Below are 18,683 nucleotides of genomic sequence, written 5' to 3' on the forward strand. Positions count from 1 at the left end.
TTAAGGGGTGATGTCCTTCGCTCTTAGAAGCTAAGTTTTAGACTGTGCTGTGGCCTATCTTCTCAATCATTTCCATGTCAGGGCATGCAGAGAAAATGGTAATATAAACTGAAGAGACTGCTCAGGGCCAGAGATGATCTGCTTGGGGTTCCCAGCAAGGAGGGGATCATTATCTCAGTATACATGTAATCCATTTATGGTCCCTCTGATGGGAAGCTATGCTAGCCAACCTTTTCCATGGTTATCTCTCTAGCAAAGCAGGAGGTTTTCCTTCTGCCCTAATGTCCACTTTTTGGGACAAAGATTAGAAGTCATCAATCACTGAGAGGGCCAGTAGCATTATCTGGGAACCCAAGATGTCATTTCTCTAAGAATCTGCAGTGTACAGTACTCAACAATAATACTCTGGGACCTATCAGAGAAAATGAATGCCCAAATTCCTGTTGGTGGTATAGTACCTAAGGCATTTGACTGCTAACCAGAAGGCTGGCAGTTCAAACCCACCAGTCACTCCTCGGAAGGAAGGTTGGACAATCTATTTCCATAGTGATATGGCCTCAGAAACCCAAGGAGGGGTTGCTATGAGTCGGATCCGACTCAACGGCAGTCAGTTTATGGTATGTGTGTTGTCTTGCCCTACTGCCATTCTATAACCCCCGGGAGCAGCCAGTCAACGGTATGACATGAAGAAACCTAATGTGAATTAAATTAAAAGTAAGAGAGCCGTACCAGGAATAGATGGGTCTGAGTACTCTGGTGGTAAAGCAGCATTAAAGGGTACATACATATAAGGAATAGTTAACTGTTTACAATGGAGCCACACCCAGAGCACATGATTAGCTACTACTTGACTAAAAATGTTCTCAAGGCCACTTCCAGCTCTCTGATTTCAAGGTTTTTCCAGGCCAAAATAAAATAAAAATACCATGAAGTGTTTTACTTCAACAGCCTTGAATATAAGTAGCTTCAAGTTTTGTATAAAATAACCTACACCTTACTATTCAAATAGTAAAACAGTTAAAAGTTAAAACTTTTATTCTTCTCTGAAGACATTCAAATAATACCAAAATATAATTGTGCAAGGTTATTCATTGAAGCACTATTTGTAATTGGAAAAATATTGGAAACAACCTAAGTACCCACACATAGAAGAGTGGTTGAATTCACTGTGGCACATCCACAAATGGGGTACTATGAAGCTGGTTTTTTGTTTTTAGTTTTTTTAAAAAATAAAAAATAATAATAAGCAAAATATCAAGCACAGTCCAAAAGAATATACACAGTTTGCTACCATTTGTGAAAGAAAGGGAAATTAATCATGTATTTGTATTTTTACAAAAAGAAACAGGGAGGATAAATCAGAAGTTAATGAGATTGGTTATCTATAAAGGTGGGTGGGAATGAGTGGAAGGACTGGGGTAGTGACACTTCTCAGTATACCTTTTTATATAGTTTTGTTTTTTTGGAACTATGTTAATGTTTTATATAAGCAAACTTAAAAGACAATTAACAAAAATGAGGTGAAACAAATCTAAAGGGGAAATAAAAAACAAACAAATGAACCTAATCATATGTCAAAAAAGGAGCTCAGTGCCACAGTGGTTAAAGCATACAGCTGCAAACCCAAGCATAGGGTTTCAAATCCCACTATCCATTCTGCAGGACAGACCAGGCAGTTTGCTTCCATAACGATTTACAGCCTTGGAAACCCTATGGGGCAGTTCTGCCACAATGAATCAGAATAGACTCGATGGCAGTGAGTTCGGTTTGGTATATCAAGTAAATAATGTAAGTACATTAAAGAGGGGGATTAACTCTATCTTATATATTGTCAGTATATAGTCAAAAAGAACTGTAAACAAATACACATTCTAGTTATAAAGGGGTGTGTGTGTGTGTGTGTTTGTGTGTGTGAAGTGGAATGGGTTAGCAGGAGTCCCTAGGTGGTGCAAATAGTTAATCTGTTCAGCTGTTAATGGAAAGGCTGGCAGTTTGAGTCCACACAGAGGCACCTCAGATGAAAGACCTAGTGACTGACTTCTGAACATCAGCTACTGAAACCCTATGGGCACAGCTCTATTCTGACACACAAGGGCTCGGTCACCATGACTTAGAAATGACTCAAGAGCAACCGACTTTACCGCCCCTGGATAAAGGGCATGAACAATATATGCCAATATAAGTAAATAAATGAATTTATAAAATACAGGATGAGAAAACCGCTTTATTACAGTAGAAAACCAACTAACATATGTAGAAGGAATGAGAGAAAATCACTACTTTGCAACCATCCTATAATAACTGATTCAATCAAGAATCATCAGTGGATGCTAAACTATTAGGTAAAAAGTCTAGTGATGATGGTTGTACAACACGGTGAATGTAACAAATGTCACTGAACTGTACACTTAAAATGGTTAAAATAGCAAACTGTTATATATATTTTACCACAATAGAAAAATTTTATATTTTTTTACTTTCAATTAAAAATATATATTTTGAAACAAAAACAAAAGGAAAAGGATTAAATTATCAATGTGCAGAGCCAAAGACTCTACAAACCTGGTACTAGCTTCCCTTTGCTGATGGATGATGAACTCCCAAAATCACTGTCATTGAGTCCCATTTCAAAGTATAGTGACCCTATAGCACAGAAGAGAATTTCCCCATAGGGTTTCCGAGGCTGTAATCTTCATTGACACAGCTTGGCTCATCTTTCTGCCATGGAGGGGCTGTGGGTTCAAACCTACTGACCCTTGGGTTAGCAGTCAAGCACCTAACTACTGTGCTACCAGGGCTCCTTTGATGATGAACTAAGTAAAAATATTACAAACATCAATTGCTTTAGATCAAATGACCTTGTAACTATGTTTTCTTTCACAGACATAGGTTTCTAAAACAACTGCCTACCTCTTGATCTGGCTCCCCTAGCAGAGTTGAACCCTTTGGCTTGCCTACTCTCTGCTGACTCTGATAATAGCAACAGTATTTTGCTCCATCCATCAGAGAAGGTAAACCTAAGTATGAGCTTTTATTCAAATAGACTAATGCCAAATTTCCATTTTTGTGATTTAAGTCTCTAAATCGTATCTAATAAGATTTGTTTGTGATAGAATTAATGGTAAGACAGGATTTTGCCCTAAAAACTGGATTTAAAGTTATAAATATTCATTTAAAAATGGACACCAAATTAAACATGGCAGGCCAACTTCTCATGTATCTTCTCTTCCTCTTGAAATCTCATTAAAATGACAATAAAGGAATAAATAGATTTGAAAAAAAACCCTATAAAGATAAAGAGAATGTGTGAGGGCAACTAAAGCAGTAAAAAGGTTTCCACGTTTTTGGAAGTCAGGAAAAAGTTGGAGAAGCAGTAACATCCTAAGCAGTGCAAAGGGAACTACAACCTAAGTGCCAGCAGAGAAGATGGGAGTAGGCTCTGGGTTCAGGGACATCGTGCACAGGGCAAGGGTAAAGGACAGTACTGCAAACAAGGAGATCAACGGCTGTAAGGAACAACTGAATTATAGAACTTCTCGCACCCTGATGTCAGAACATCAGCAACCAGGCAGACAGCCCCCAGAAGAAGATTGAAAACCTAAATGGTGCCAGAAAAAATTCTCCATACAGATTTTTTTTAGTGCCTTCACGCTATGAGAAATGTGGTATGTTACCTGACCTCACAGTGAAGGCCACTGTAAACAAGTCCCACCTTACAGAGCTTCCTAGGGCCCCACTCTTATGTAAATAGACAGGCAAAGACAGAACACTCTTGAAGAAAATGTCTAAAAGAATTATTTATTAAAAGAGGGACCCAGAGGAAATAGAAACAACGCAGGGAGCACAGAGAATCTTTGAGGGGAGGGGGAAAAAACATCTCTAAAAAGCTGAAGTGGTAAGATACTGCAAAACAACAAAATATTAAAAAGGAATGGGCAGCCTGGTGAGACCCCTGAGACTATGGCATCTAGCTGCCCTTCAGGTCTGAAACTGAACTCTCTCCTGTGGCTTCCAGCTAAATAAAGGACTGGGATACGGGCTGAGTATTTACATCAGACAGATATACTTCTTGGAGAGATCAATCATGGGAGAACAGAAGGGCAGTGTATGCACAGGGATACCATTGGGGGGTGGAGCAGGAGTGCACGGGAGGGAAGGACACAGGGAAGAAGGAAGGAAGTGGGAAGAGAGCTATTACATTGTGGGAAATTGCAGTCAATGTCATGAGACAAAATGTGTATGAACTGCTGTATGGAATATGAACTGCTGTATGGAAAATGAATTTGCTCTGTAAACTTTCACCCAAATCAATCTCTCTCTCTCTCACACACACACACAAATGGTCAGAAAAAGGGAAAATGATCTTGAAAACTAAAAATATGACAATCAAAATAAAATTCAGTAGAAGAGGAAGAAGAGAAAATCAAGAAAAAGACCCAGAAAATAGAATCAAAAGGCAAAGAAATTAAAAATAAGTAAGAAAATTAGAGGTTCCATCCAGGAGGTCCAACATTCAATTAGTATTTCCAGAAAGAAAGAAAGAACAAACGAGGGTATATAAGGGTACTGTAAATTTATAATACAAAAAGTTTCTTTTAACTTAAGCATGTGAGTCTCTAGATTGAAAGGTCCCTTGGTAACCATCAAAATAAAAGAAAAAATACTTATGCCACAATACATCGTTTTGAAAGTTCAGAACACCAAGGATAAAAGGAATATCCTAAAAGCTTCCCAGTAAAAAATTAATAAATAAAAGGACACACGTGAAGGAACATTAATCAGAAAGGCAGCACGTTTGTCAACAGCAACCCTGAAAGCAATGAAGCAATGCCTTCACAATTCTAAGTAAAATTATTTTCTACCTAATATTCTATATTTAGTCAAGCAATCAAATATAAAGGTACAATAAAAACATCAGACTTGGAAGGGGTCAAAAATTTACTTCCCATGAGAAGACATGATGTATGTCAGCAAAACAATTCAACCAAGAAGAGAAAGACATGGGATACAGGAAATGGGAGATACAAGAGAACAGTGAAGGGAATCACAGGATAAAAACCTCGTAGTAGGAGCAAGAGGACAGAGGGATCTGAGAAAAAAAGTGAGACTAAGAAATTAATCTATTTAAGTGCTTGGCAAATAATATTCAAAGACTCTTAACGAATTTATAGGTATATCTGAGAGAAAATGTGTACAAGGTAAACTAAACAATTTTTTTAAGGCAATTATTAACTCAAAAAAAAAAACTAAACTCACTGGATCCGACTCATAGTGACCCCTCCTTGGGTTTCTGAGGCAAAAATGTTGGACAAGAAAAAGTAAATGTGTGATGTAATTATATTGGGAAATGGAAAGAAAAGCAAGAGAAAGGTGGTACAAGCACTAATGCCTTCACTTAACACAGCAAGAGCCCAAAGCAAAATGTCCACAGCTGATAAATTAATGAACAGTGGTAATTACTTAGAAGAAGGTAAATATGAGAGAAAGCTAAATAAAGCTAAAAGTAGTTTTTTCTCTGGACCAGCAGGGTTGAGGTTGAGGGGAAGAGACTCTACTGCTTTATTTTAAGTCCTTTGGTAGTATGTGACTTAACTGTAGGTGTGTATGTGTATGTATATGTGTGTGTGTGTGTGTGTGTATATATATATTTGTTGTTGTTGTTATTTGCTGTCGAGTCGGACCCGACTCATAGCGACCCCTTCTTGGGTTTACGAGGCGGTATCACTACAGAAGTAGATTGCCCCATCTTCCTTCCGAGGAGTGGCTGGTGGGTTTGAACCGCCAGCCTTCTGGTTAGTAGTCAAGTGCCTTACGCACTATACTACCAGAGCTCTTATATATATATATAAATATAAATATACATACACACACACACACCTATATATATATATACACACACACACACATATTACTGTTTTAAAAATATGAATAAACCTTTAGAGGCTAAAGTGATATAACAATCATATCACTTCATGAAACTACAACAAACCATTTTTTTATCTTGAAAAAAAAAGTGTATCTAAAATTTGTTACATGGGAGCTCTGGTAGCATAGTGGCTAAGACACTTGCCTGCTAACCAGACAGCTGGCGGTTCAAACCCACCAGCCACTCCTCGGAAGGAAGGTTGGGCAATCCTACTTCCGTAGTGATACTGCCTCGGAAACCCAAGGAGGGGTCGCTATGAGTCAGGCCGAGTTGATGGCACATAACAACAACAATGACAACAAAATTTGTTACATAGTATAAAAACTCCAATAGCAGTTTATCATTTAAGGCTAGGTGCCTTCTGAATTCTATATATACTGTGAGGTTGTTTGCAGAGCTAATGGCATGTGTCCTCACTACTCACTAAAACTCACTGCCCTCGAGTCAGTTCTGACTCATAGCAACCCTTCCTCGGGTTTCTGAGGCGGTATCTCTATGAAAGTATGTCCAATCTTCCTTCCGAGGAGTGGCTAGAACAAATATTTCAAAGCTGGCCAAATTTGCCATCTATATGTCAACAAATCCAGATACCTACAGAGTCAGAAAAGAGAGAGCATCTGGCCCTGCTGACTTCCCACATGGAGACAAATTCTTATCCATAAAGTTGGTCCCCCCACTGGCTCAAGTATTTTACTATGTTTTGAAATGGATTTCTGAAATCAATTTTCAACATCAAATGGAAACAATGTATGTAAAACAACATTCTCAGACCTATAACGTATTAAACAAATTTGTTATTATTCTTCATAAACTCAGACTTGTTCAGATCTATTTTGGTGAAAAACTCCTAATGAAGCAATTATACTATATCTACCCTAACAGACTTTATCTAAATACTGGAACTGTGCCTCTATCTCCCAAATGAGGAAAAAGGGGAATAGGGATAGGTTCAAAACTACTAAAGCCAAAGGAGATTACTAAATGAGTCAATGGGACACGTTTGCCTTTGGAAGACCAAATACAAATGGCTACAGAAAAATTATCAAGGATTTATACTGCTTCAGAGATAATTTATTCTTATGAAGTTGACTGAGAAGCCCTGGTGGCACAGTGGTTTGGTGCTCAGCTGTAAACCAAAAAGTCAGTGGTTCGTACCCACTAGCCTCTCCACAGGAGAAAGATTTGACAAGCTGCTTCCGTAAAGATTTACAGCCTTGGAAACCCTATGAGGCAGTTCTACCCTGTCCTATAGGATCATGATGAGTTGAAATTGACTTGACAACAGTGTTTTGTTTTTATGAAGCTGATTATCTCATGGCAAATACTATGTAAGATATTTGGTAGAAGGGAGAATGAATACAAAAACCATGAATCACTTAAGAAAAATTCTGACATCTACTTAACATACTTATACAGAAAGATCTGATGCAATTCCATGCTTTTGCCAAGAACTTGAGTAAGCAAATCCATGGTTAAACAATAGTGGCATCTTCAAAAGAAGTGTATCAAGTCATAAATGTAAATACCACACAACTATTGCTTCAAAACAATAGTAAATAGGCAATATATAAGAAAAGACCAACAACAAAAAAAAGACCCGACAGACAGATTGATTCATTCATTGATTCATTTATTTATAGAAGCCCTATCTACCAAATAAAAAGTTAAGAGGCTTAGGAAGCTATACTATCAAAGCTTTATAAAGATAAGAAGGTAAGAAGGGATAGGAAAAAAAAAGAAAGAAGGGAAACAAAACACTCAAAATAGCTAAAATGAAACTGATGTGGTGAAGCTCTATGCATTAAATTCTCATGGCATGACTGTAGAGCTCAGGCAGCAACTGTATATAACACAGGGAGGAAGTGGGAAGAGTGCTGTTGCATTATAGGGATTGCACTAAGTGTCTCAAAACAAAATGTTATGAATTGTTGAATGGAAAACCAATTTGCTCTGCAAACTTTCACCCAAATCACAATAGATAAAATAAAACAAACAATCAAAGACTTTACTCAAAGAAAAATAGGTTTAATATCTGCATTGTACAGTTTTCTTCCTAGTTTTTTTGTGGTTATGTATTAAGCGCTAACACTAAAACACAAAGTTGAAAAAAATTAGATTTATGTTATTTACTGGAGTGCTGTGAAACTATTCTTGTATAATCAGTGGGTCTATTTATGAACAAAAATATATAAACTGGGCATATATTTATACCCTGCTATTGTGGCAATGGGAGCTCTGGGAGCCTAAGGCACTTTACTACCAACCAGAAGGCTGGAGGTTCAAACCCACCAGCCACTTCTCGGAAGGAAGGTTGGGCAGTCAACTTCCGTAGTGATACCACCTCAGAAACCTACTGCCTCAGAAACCCAAGGAGGGGTCACTATGAGTTGGGTTCCACTCAACAGCAGTGTGTTTGGCTTTTTGGTTTTTTATTGCTGTTGTTGCTGCTTAAAGGGCCAGACATCCAATATTCTAGAAAAGAAGCACCTGCAAAACCTAAAATTAACTATTTTAGTTTTCTAAAATTTTTTTCTGATTATTTAACAAAAACCAAAATTATTATTTTTTTAAAAAAACAGCCAACTGGCATAATTCTCAAATCTTCCTCACTGTTTTTTAAATCTCTACTAAACATTCACAGCAAAAATAAAACACAAAAGCCTCCAAAATATTTTTACAAATGAAGTTCTGTGAAGACTACATACAAACAAAACACTCAAAATGGCTAAAATGAGCCCGATGTGGTTAAGCTCTAAGCATTAAATTCTCATGGCATGAATGTTTTGCTCAGGCAGTTACTTTATATAAAGAAAGGGAAACTTGAGCTATTTAGTTGCTGAAGAATGATTTTTCCAAAGCTAAAACAGTTCACTATTAGCATCCAAAATAAGTCAGATGGAAAGAAAGAGTTTGTCTCAATTATGTTGAAGGGTATTTTACTGCGTGAAACTAAAAAAGTAGAGTCAATCAATAACATTGTCAGCTCCATAGCCCCTAGGTTTTACCAAGTTTTTTTTTTTTTTTTTTTTATGTCTCTTAAAATGTCTAATACCACACTTAGCACGTCCCTGGATGGCCCAAGTGTTAGTTAAGCTAATTGAAAGGTTGGCAGTTCAAGATGCATCAGAAGGCAGGCCTGATGACCTACTTCTGAAAAATCAGCCATTGAAAACCCTATGGAGTACAGTCCTACTCTGATACACAAGGAGTTGCCATGAGCTGGAACTGACACAATGGTAACTAGTTTGGTTTTAACATATTAGAACATTTTTCTAACATGCTATTTTTATTTCAGGGAAATACTCTATCAAAGAAATTTATGTTTCCTAGAAATTTCAGTTTGATCTTCAAAAACTCTGATCAAAATATTACCATCCCAATGTTGCGCAACAAATGTTCAAAACAAAGAAGGGCACAAATGTTCAAAGCCTATTATTTAAAAAAAGGAAACCTGAGAATTCACAGTAAAGACAAGGATTTAAATAAGCTACTAAGTTTTATAATCATTTAAAATCAAACTGCAAGAGTATGATAGTTAACTGCTACCTATTCTTCCTGGTGGTGAGATAAAACAAAAATAGTTCACAAAATGAAGAGTCTTCAGAGGGATCAAGGAGAAACAGACAAGTAGGTTTCTACAAGGTTGTCTTAAACCTAGCTAGAACAGACAAAGAAAAAATTATTTGGACAGAATGTCTACTCAAGAGTGGGAGAGAGCTACCGCAATCCTGAAGCAGAGTACAAAGTCTCAAATAAAATCCTGTTGGTTATACTGTCTTTTAAAAGATACAATATGGCACATTTTAAGAATAAATTCTTAATTCTCTCCCTCAACAGGGTCTTGTAAATTTTAATTAGCTAACATTCATTAATTATGAGGCATTTGGCTAACACAAACACTTCATTTTTCAATGTCCAATGTTTTTCATTTCAATGGTAAGTCAAACCAAACCCACGCCAAAGAGTCAATTCTGATTTGCAGTTTAACAGTATAGGACAGAGTAGAACTGCCCCACAGAGTTTCCAAGTCTGTGAATCTTTACGGAAGCAGGCCACATCATCTGTCTCCCACAAAGTGGCTGGTGGGTTTAAACCACCAAACTTTTGGTTAACAGCTGAATGCCTTAACCACTACGCCACCAGAGCTCCCAATTTCAACAACAGTTTTCAAAATCCAAAATAGCCTTCCTAAACTGGTCTGAATTTTAGATATATGGAAACATTCTATATGTATAGTACACACTTTTCAGTATATCCTTAGAGAGGGGGAAATCTGTTTTAAGCTGTGCAGCCTAAAGACTATAATTAATTTTTATGGGAAATATAGCTGAAAAATCTTAAAATATAACTAAATGGAATCAACAAAGTACGTAGTCTAAAAGCAAAGATTCAAAGAAAAATTCTGTACCTTAAGAATTCTCTCCCCTCCCCATTCTACAACAAACAACCTCTAATGAGAATTTTCTCTGCCAGGAATAAACGGAAAAATAAAAGGGTGGTGGGGTGGGGTGGACAGCTTCAACAACAGAAGCACAGGTCAAAAATATCCAAAAGCTAATTGCATTTTATCCGTAATTACATTCAAGAGGCTGATTTACCATGTGTGAACAAAAGTACATGAATTTCAACCTACAAAGTTTAGATCCGAGCTATAAGGAAGTTAAGACATTACAAGGTATTAAAATGTTCAAAAATAGTTGTTTTTCAATTGTATTACCAATTCCTTGTTCCAAATTGCCTATACTTTAATCAATTAAAAAAAAAAAAGATGTCACTGACACAACTCATGGCAGTTCCACGTATATCAGAGTAGAACTGTGCTCCACATGGTCTTCAATGGCTGAATTTTCAGAAGTAGATCACCAGGCCTTTCTTAGCAGGTGCCTCTGGATGAACCTAAATCTCCAGTTCTTCAGTCAGCAACTAAGGACGTCAACTGTTCGTACCATTTCAGAATGGTGAGCTTAAAGTTAAAACTTCATGTCAAAAATTTCCAAAGGAGTTATTTCTGTTTCCAAACATTTTAAACTGTTTACATGATCAACTATTAAGTTTCGAGATTACAAAATAAAAATCCTGCTTTAAAGAAAAAAAAAAAAAACCTTAAAAAGTATATTTAAATGGTATTCAAATAGAACGGTATTTGAGTTTAAGCTTTGGGTTATCTCTAATGCCCCCAGCAACTTCAGCGACTCTCTTTATCTTTCTCTGAGTTTCACAATCTATAAAACAGGAAAAACTACAAGGATGAGTAGTTAAATCAGTCAGGATTCAATGCTAGCAAACTGCTTTGAAGTTACTTTATGTTGTTCTCCATATTCCTCCTACTCAGTAAAACTAACAGATGAGAAAACATCTGGAATTAGTATAGCTACTAACATCTGCGGACTCAAAAACAGTTAAAAGGTGATCTCTCTTTACAAGTTTCTAAGTTAAATTCACTCAACAACCACAAAAGATTTCAGGAAGCAATTGCAACAAACAATTTTTAGTTGTTTCCTTTTAATCTGAAATACACCTACTCTTATCTACATTCTCAAAACAATTACAGGCAAATCTCAGGACATCTTTCAAGGTCTTGGTATCAGACATTCTAGGCAAGATGAACAAGCTGTTACTGATGTTAGTGCTATTCTTGGCATTCTAAACTGTCAATCAAGGTAACCTTCATTATAAATACACCGTTAAAAAGTACTAGTCCCTGCTGAGAAACTATCAAAGTACTTCTTTCAAAGCCATCTGTCCAGGAAAGCTTCTTTTAAAACACTTAGAGAATGCTCTCACATCTAAACAGAGTATTAATAAACATAAAACACTAAAATACACTAAATAGCATCTATTTTCCCCTTCAAATATTGATAAAACCCAAACTCGTTGTCACTGAGTCAACTGCAACTCATAGCAAACCTACTGGATGGAACAGAACTGCCCTATAGGGTTTCCAAGGCCGTAAATCTTTACTGAAGCAGACTGCCTCATCTTTCTCCTGAAGAGCAGCTGGTGGGTTTTGAACCAAGGAGCACTTAATCACGCCACCACCAGCACTTCTTAAACATTAAAAAGCTACTTACTAATTCTATTGTAATGCTGAGGTTGAACACAAAACCTGCAGATAGGTAGGTTGTAAAATGCAGTTTAATCAAAGGACTATTTTTTTTTTTTTTTTAAAGAAAGGAAAAATGCATAAAATAGACTGGAGAATGGGGGAGGTAGGTCAAAAAGAAAAAAAAAAAAAAGCAGGTAAAGTGGAAATGCACATGTAAATTATTCCTTAATGGAAGAGGGACTCAATTTAATTTTAAAACAGTAACTTAAATTATTCACTGAACTACAAACTAAATTACTCAAGGGTAAGCTACAAACACTACAAAAACATCAGTATTCCTTCCTAAAATCTAGTTTGAAACACCTGGAATTAATCTATTATATTCAAGTAGAGAATAAAACTGCATAAATTTCAACAAGGAAAAAGTAGGATGTTGTAACAGGCTAAAGTTAATGCTGTAAAAGCAAAGAATTATGAGAAGGAATTATTTTGAGGATAAATGAATAATGGGAAATTGAACCATAAGAGTTTGATTTCTTCTCCCCAACCCCCATCCTTTCTTCTGCTTAGGCCATGAAGAAGTTCTTTGTATAATATTGAGTATACTATTTGGAAAATAACTTCTGATCAATATGCTAAAACATCTTCAAAACAACAAAATACTAGACTTCAGCCTCTTCAAATACAGAGAGCACATAATAAATTCCAGTCTTTTATATCCACTACCAATTATTTAGAATTTGGAAAGAAACTGAGACTGTGTTAAAGTCTTGGGGGGAGGAGGCACAAAGGGGCAGGAAATATTGCCAGAAAGACAAGAAAAGCAATTACATAAGTATTTTACCAAAAAAAAAAAAAAAAAAAAGTTTAAATTCTTCAGAAAGTATGTAAAATTCAAATACCAATCTTCAGAATATGAAAAACTTATCATATGTCCTTCTATTTTAACTGCCCCATTCAATTTCAGTGCAAAAATGTCCACCTGCCTATCTATAAACGAAGAATGACAAAAGAATATAAATTCATTGTGGTAACAACAATGTAGATCATCATTTGCTCACAATCTAGCCAAAGTTAACTTCAACTAAAATATTGGGAGTAAGGACTGGTGAGGACATTTTGGATGAAGCTCACTTATTTTGCATTTATTTTCAACATAAAGTTAATGACCATTCCAGCATAATCTACATGGAAGAAAAATCCTTTATTCATTAAGCAAATATTTACTGAGTGCTCTATTAAATTCTAGGCAGTTAATAAATACTTCAAGGAGTGTTACTAAAAAGCAGTATATACATTTGACCTAATGATGAACAAATAATTGATCTTTGACAGAAAATGTAGTCTACTGATCAAGTAAGAATCTTCTCTAAATGTTGGCTGTGAGAGGAATACAATACAAAACAACCCATCACCCTATCAAGGTGGTTTCTCACCTTTCTCACAAGCTATTCAATCCTTTACAAATTAATTACCACTGATAGAGACCTGATAATCAGCACCTCATCCTGCTGAATGAATCTTTAAAAAGAAAAAAAAAAAGTTTATCTGCAATATCCACTCAAATTGCAGAACATTTACTTGACTCACATCTACTCTTTTGAGTAGAGCAATGTGAGGACTGGTGTATTTTAGAAACTTAAAAGAGATACTCTTAACTCTTTGAAGAATTAATAGGAAAAATTCTCATTCCTATGCTATTAAAATATCTCCAATTTAACTGGCTAAATAATCCAAACCCTGAAATCCAAAAAGCTTAGCATAATAACATCAGGTATTTGGCTTTCTGTAGTTACTAAAATCAGTTGTGTTTACCCCCCCGCCCCAGACTATCACCTTGGGAAACCTTTTAAACTTGGAGCGCAACCACTCTCAGTGGTCACCTATCTGCCAAAAGACAGAGTGGATCATAAAATAAATAATATCACCTGTGAGTACTGTGCTCCTCCAAACAATCATCTAAATGAGGCTAACAGTCAACATTTACCCTAAACCAAAGATAGAAGGTAAAGGAGGACAAGGAAGCTAGACTAATGGAAACAGAACAACCAGAATGGAAATAATGACCAAGCTGACACATTGTGAAAAGTGTAACCAATGTCAATGAATAATATGTGGATAAATTATTAAATGAGAATCTAATTTACCATGTGAAATTTCACCAAGAACACAGTAAAATATATTTTTTTAAAAGGAGCTGTATTCAGGGTACCTTCCTAAACAATTTATGTTTTCTTCTCTGTGTTTTGCTACTGGTTCAACTCTTCTACTCGCAAAAATAAGAATGCCCAAGCTTCCAGTTTCTGAAAATAACATCTGTATGTGCACATGAAAAAGCCTGAGAGAATTTCTTATTTATTTTAAACTTTCTTATTTAAACTAAAATGCCTTTAGCAAAGATTAAACATAAATTAGCTTTTACCTTATTGTTGTTGTTGTTATGAGCCATCAAGTCAGACTCGACTCATAGCAACCCCTCCTTGGGTTTCCAAGGCAGTATCACTACAGAAGTAGATTGACCAACCTTCCTTCTGAGGAGTGGCTAGTGGGTTTGAACTGCCAGCCTTCTGGTTAAGTGCCTTAGCCACTACGCTACCACAGCTCCTTTTACCTTATTAGGAGATTGCTATTTTCAACATTTACCTTAAACCATAACATGGATTTATCTTCTAGCCGGTTAGCTTCCTTCCTGTTCTGCCCAACTAGGTTAGACTGTAACTTTTTTTTTAAAACATCGGACTATTGGACCCCATGACCTGTTTCCCAGAAAACACATTTCAAAAACTCTGTAGGTCTCTTGTTAGCTGCTGTCCTAGCTGAGTCAGCTCCTGCCTCTGGAGACCCCATAAATGTTGCTATCTTTAAAGCCATGAAGATTTCTCTAAAATTTTAAGGCTATTTTGACAAGGACAGGTTTGTCCTTAACATCACTGAGTTCTAAAATTTGGTATCCAGCTTCTGAGACTGTCTAAGAGCCTCTCTGGGTATCCATGAGGTCAATACTGTTTTCATAAATAATACTAAGATGTTACTTGTATTGTTCACACTCATTCTCTCACAAGCATTGCAGTGGAGCTTTCCAGAAGCCTTATGACTTGTGATATCTCAACAGACTGAATACACAAGCAGATATGGGAATACAGTTAGCATCTACTAAGCTAGACAACAAGAGCTGCAAAAATGCAAAATAATGCCACTCTTTTCGTTAATTATTTTAATTTGGGAAAACATTTACATAAACTGTTATTTATGTCAACAGGTAACAGATTTATTATTGCTGTTTGCAAATGAATTACACATATATTTTTAAAATTTCTCAGTTTTAATTCCTAATATAGTATAAGGTATTATTAGATATAAGCCACACAAAAGCTCTCAAGGTTCTCAATAATTATGTTTCAGAGTATAAGTGGTCCTGAGAACAAAAAATTTGAAACCCCTACTGTACACAATCATATAACCTAACACAGTGTCTTCAATAGGTAAGAAACTCAAGTTAATTCTAAAGTATAATTACCTCGTGTTGAGGAATCTTGTTGAGTAATGTATCTCCCTGTAATTCGTAATTCAGCAAAAGTGAGTCAGCCACAGGCCCCATTTAAGGGACTTTAGATATTTAAGTATTCAGGTTCTTCTTTATGAAGATGTTCTGACATATACCACCACCTATTACTTGAACAGTGTATAAAGAGTTTCACAAAGTTTTCACAAAAATTACCTTGTTCTTCCTAACAGCAATTTGTGAAGTATTATCCATTTTTTTTTTTTACAGATGACATAATGAAACTGATACTCAAAGGAAACACAACTATTTGTCCAAAGATGTATTGCCAGCTCTTAGAGCCTAGGATGCTAGTCTTTTGCAACCTGTTTGGCTATCTTAAGGCTGTCTCACTCTGTTTAATTATAAGCTCCCAAACAAGAATCGGGAATTACTTTCATTGTCCTGGTCCCAAAATAGGGATTTTCCCTCAGTAATAAAACATAACCAGACTCAAAACTCAGTCACAACATTATTCAAAACACTACCTACGCTTTTGGTTCCCTATTAAAAAAAAAAAAAAATCCAAGCATGTTGGAGAATAAATACCAGAATATATACAATACTCCAAGATGATAAGTTAGTTAAGGACTCAGATTTACTAATCACTTAATGACTAAAACAACAGGCAGGCAAGAACAAGATCAAGCTCAATGCAGTAACACTAGATTGTATCAACAAATACATGCCAACAGGTTAAAATGGGAGGCCTACATGAAACGGGTCCAATTCACTGAGTGTGGACATAAGAAAAGACCCACACAAAGTTGAGAAACTAGCTGTATTGGTTCCACAAATCCAAGCAAGTAGACAGAACCACAGGTACAAAGCTATGTCAGAGGCAAACTTTATTGCAAGATGGAAAGAAGCCATAGTAATTCTTAGACAGGAATTACCCCCTTTTTTAGGGCTAAACACACTGCTTTGTTCCCCTTATCAGAGAAGTCTTTCAGTTATGCTCCATTTTAACTTATTAAGTTCCTCAAAAGATGCTCAATTTTCTGCATCTCTTCTCCACAGCCAAGTGGACTCCCTAACTGGTGGCGGCAAGACTGACTGTCCAACAGGATACTGGCCATTTGCTTATTTCTTTTCCTTTTTTAGGTGCAGGTGCCCAGTGAAGCCATGTTTGAGTCTGATGTGATTTTTACCTAGAAAAAAACCGGGTAACTGTTCACTTTGTATTTCTATAGTTTACTACCAATCAGCAAGAGTAATTTTATTACTCCTCATAAAGGATGCATTCATAGTATTTATTTGGTCATTTCCCCAAAAATCCTCTTATTTGGAAAAAGCAAATTAAAAGTTACAATTATAGTACCACAGCCATATAGCTACAGTTAATGCAACACCAACCAACCTGTGAAACAATTTTATATACCTTATTCGTTGCTCCACAGTCAACCATCCACTGTTGAAGATATATTAATACGTAAAAACTAATTACACAAATTTCTGAACCCTCACAAAGAACTGCAATACTGCACTGTAAAACCCAGTAACCAGTTAATCTTTAAAAGCTTCATGCAGAAAAAACTACCTGGTTTTACACAGGCAAGAAAAAGCACCAAACCTCTGTAACTCCAGAAAACTGGAGTTATTTCTATTCCTGATCCTAGAGTACATTCTTTGTGCCGCTGTTTTCCTCGTAGGACATAATCATGATTTAGGAAACAACCTGTCAAAAGTAGGGAATTCTCTAAACTCTGGCCACAATGAGAAATGTCACACGGCTAAATTGTATCATTGCTGCTTTTATCGATTTATTCAAAGGACCTTAAAATTTTTGAAATGCACAATTCAAATTTTACACTACCAACTCAAGCTACCATTGATCATCTCAAAGCTAATAAACAAAGACTAGCTGCCGCACCAGGGCCCTACCAGGAAGTAATCAAAGCAGTGTGGCCGGCGCGATCCCAAGAAGTCGCTAGAGAAGACAATGAGAAGGCACTGGGGTTTCCAAAAAGACTGGCAGGAGTTAAAATGCTTAAGCTACACAAGCAAAAGCATTACATAAACCTAATAACTGTTATACCGTACATGAACCCGGGACTCCCACAACAATTTCAGACAACCCAAAAGATCGAAAAGCCAAACTCCGACCGCTTCTCCAAAGCAGCTGTTGGCTCAACCTCCTGAGCTTTTCAGCCCGCAGCCTGTTTTCAAACTTCACCCTCCCTGGCTGATGAAACCCTTCGACCTCCGCCGCCCGAGCTTCCGAGCGCCTCTCCAGGCTCCGGGTCCCCGCCCGGCGTGAAAACGGTTGCCCGAGCCTACAGAAAAGGGAAAGGAAGCCGGGCCCCGGCAGGCGGCGAAGAACGGCCCCAGGCGCCCCGCAGCCCAGACAAAGCTGCGCCCAGGGAGCGGCGTTTTCTTCTGCCGGTTCTGAGGAGGGGACGCCAACTCCGGCCCAACCACACGTGCAGCCGCCGCGCGGGGGCCGGACACGCGTTCCCCACAGCCCCGGACCCCGCGACATTACCGAGCATAGCCCCTGGGCAGGCCGGGCGGGGCGGGGGACGCGCGAGTCACTGGCCAGGTTCCCCCACCCACCAGAGCGCCCCTACGTTTAAGGACCCCGTGAGCTCCCGCCCCTCACGCCTCTCCTTCGCCGCCCGGACCGTCGGGCCGCGGGAAACAAAGGAGCCGCCGTCGCCGCCGCTCCGCCCGCCACTCCTGCCCGCCTTACCGCGTACCCCCTCCCCAGCCCTCCGGGCCCGGCTAGCCCTAACCCCTCTCAGAGTCCACGCGCCGGCCGCTCGCGGCCCCTAGACGGCAGGCCCAGCAGAGCCGGGGCCTCGGGTGCGCGGCCGCGCCGGCCTGGAGCCGCACTCACCGCTGCAGCACCAGGACGACGGGGAGCCGTTGGGGAACTTGGCTGAGTCCGGAGCAATGCAGACACTGGAGCTAAGGTGCGGACACTCCATGGCCACGAGGATGGCAGCGGAGAGGACCGAGGCTCGGGCACTGGGCGAGGTGGGGGCAGAGGGACTCCGGAGGCTCCGTCTGGGGTCGCTCTTCGCCGGGCGCTCCGCCGACGGCGGCTGCGTCTGGAGACCTTGCGTCAAAGAAAGCAAGGGTTTCCGGGCGCCGGGTTTTCCCGCCCGCCTTTTCCCGAAGCCCCGTTCCGGAGAATGTGGGAATCCTAGATCCGGGTTCTGCCGCCA

At 38.2% G+C, this 18,683-nt stretch overlaps 1 protein-coding gene across 1 annotated transcript in view; it reads right to left on the reverse strand.

Annotated features, from left to right (window-relative positions):
• USP3 (ubiquitin specific peptidase 3) overlaps positions 1 to 18,443 on the reverse strand; it is a 102,704-nt gene extending 84,261 nt beyond the window's left edge. The window contains exon 1 of the mRNA XM_007958002.2: positions 18,353 to 18,443. Coding sequence (XP_007956193.1) covers positions 18,353 to 18,443 — 91 coding nt within the window. The remainder of the gene's footprint in view (positions 1 to 18,352) is intronic.
• Positions 18,444 to 18,683: the final 240 nt, after the last annotated feature.

This window comes from Orycteropus afer, unplaced genomic scaffold (genome assembly GCF_000298275.1).
Source record: "Orycteropus afer afer isolate SDZICR_OR568_19922 unplaced genomic scaffold, OryAfe1.0 scaffold00015, whole genome shotgun sequence".
Classification (NCBI taxonomy): Eukaryota; Metazoa; Chordata; class Mammalia; order Tubulidentata; family Orycteropodidae; genus Orycteropus; species Orycteropus afer.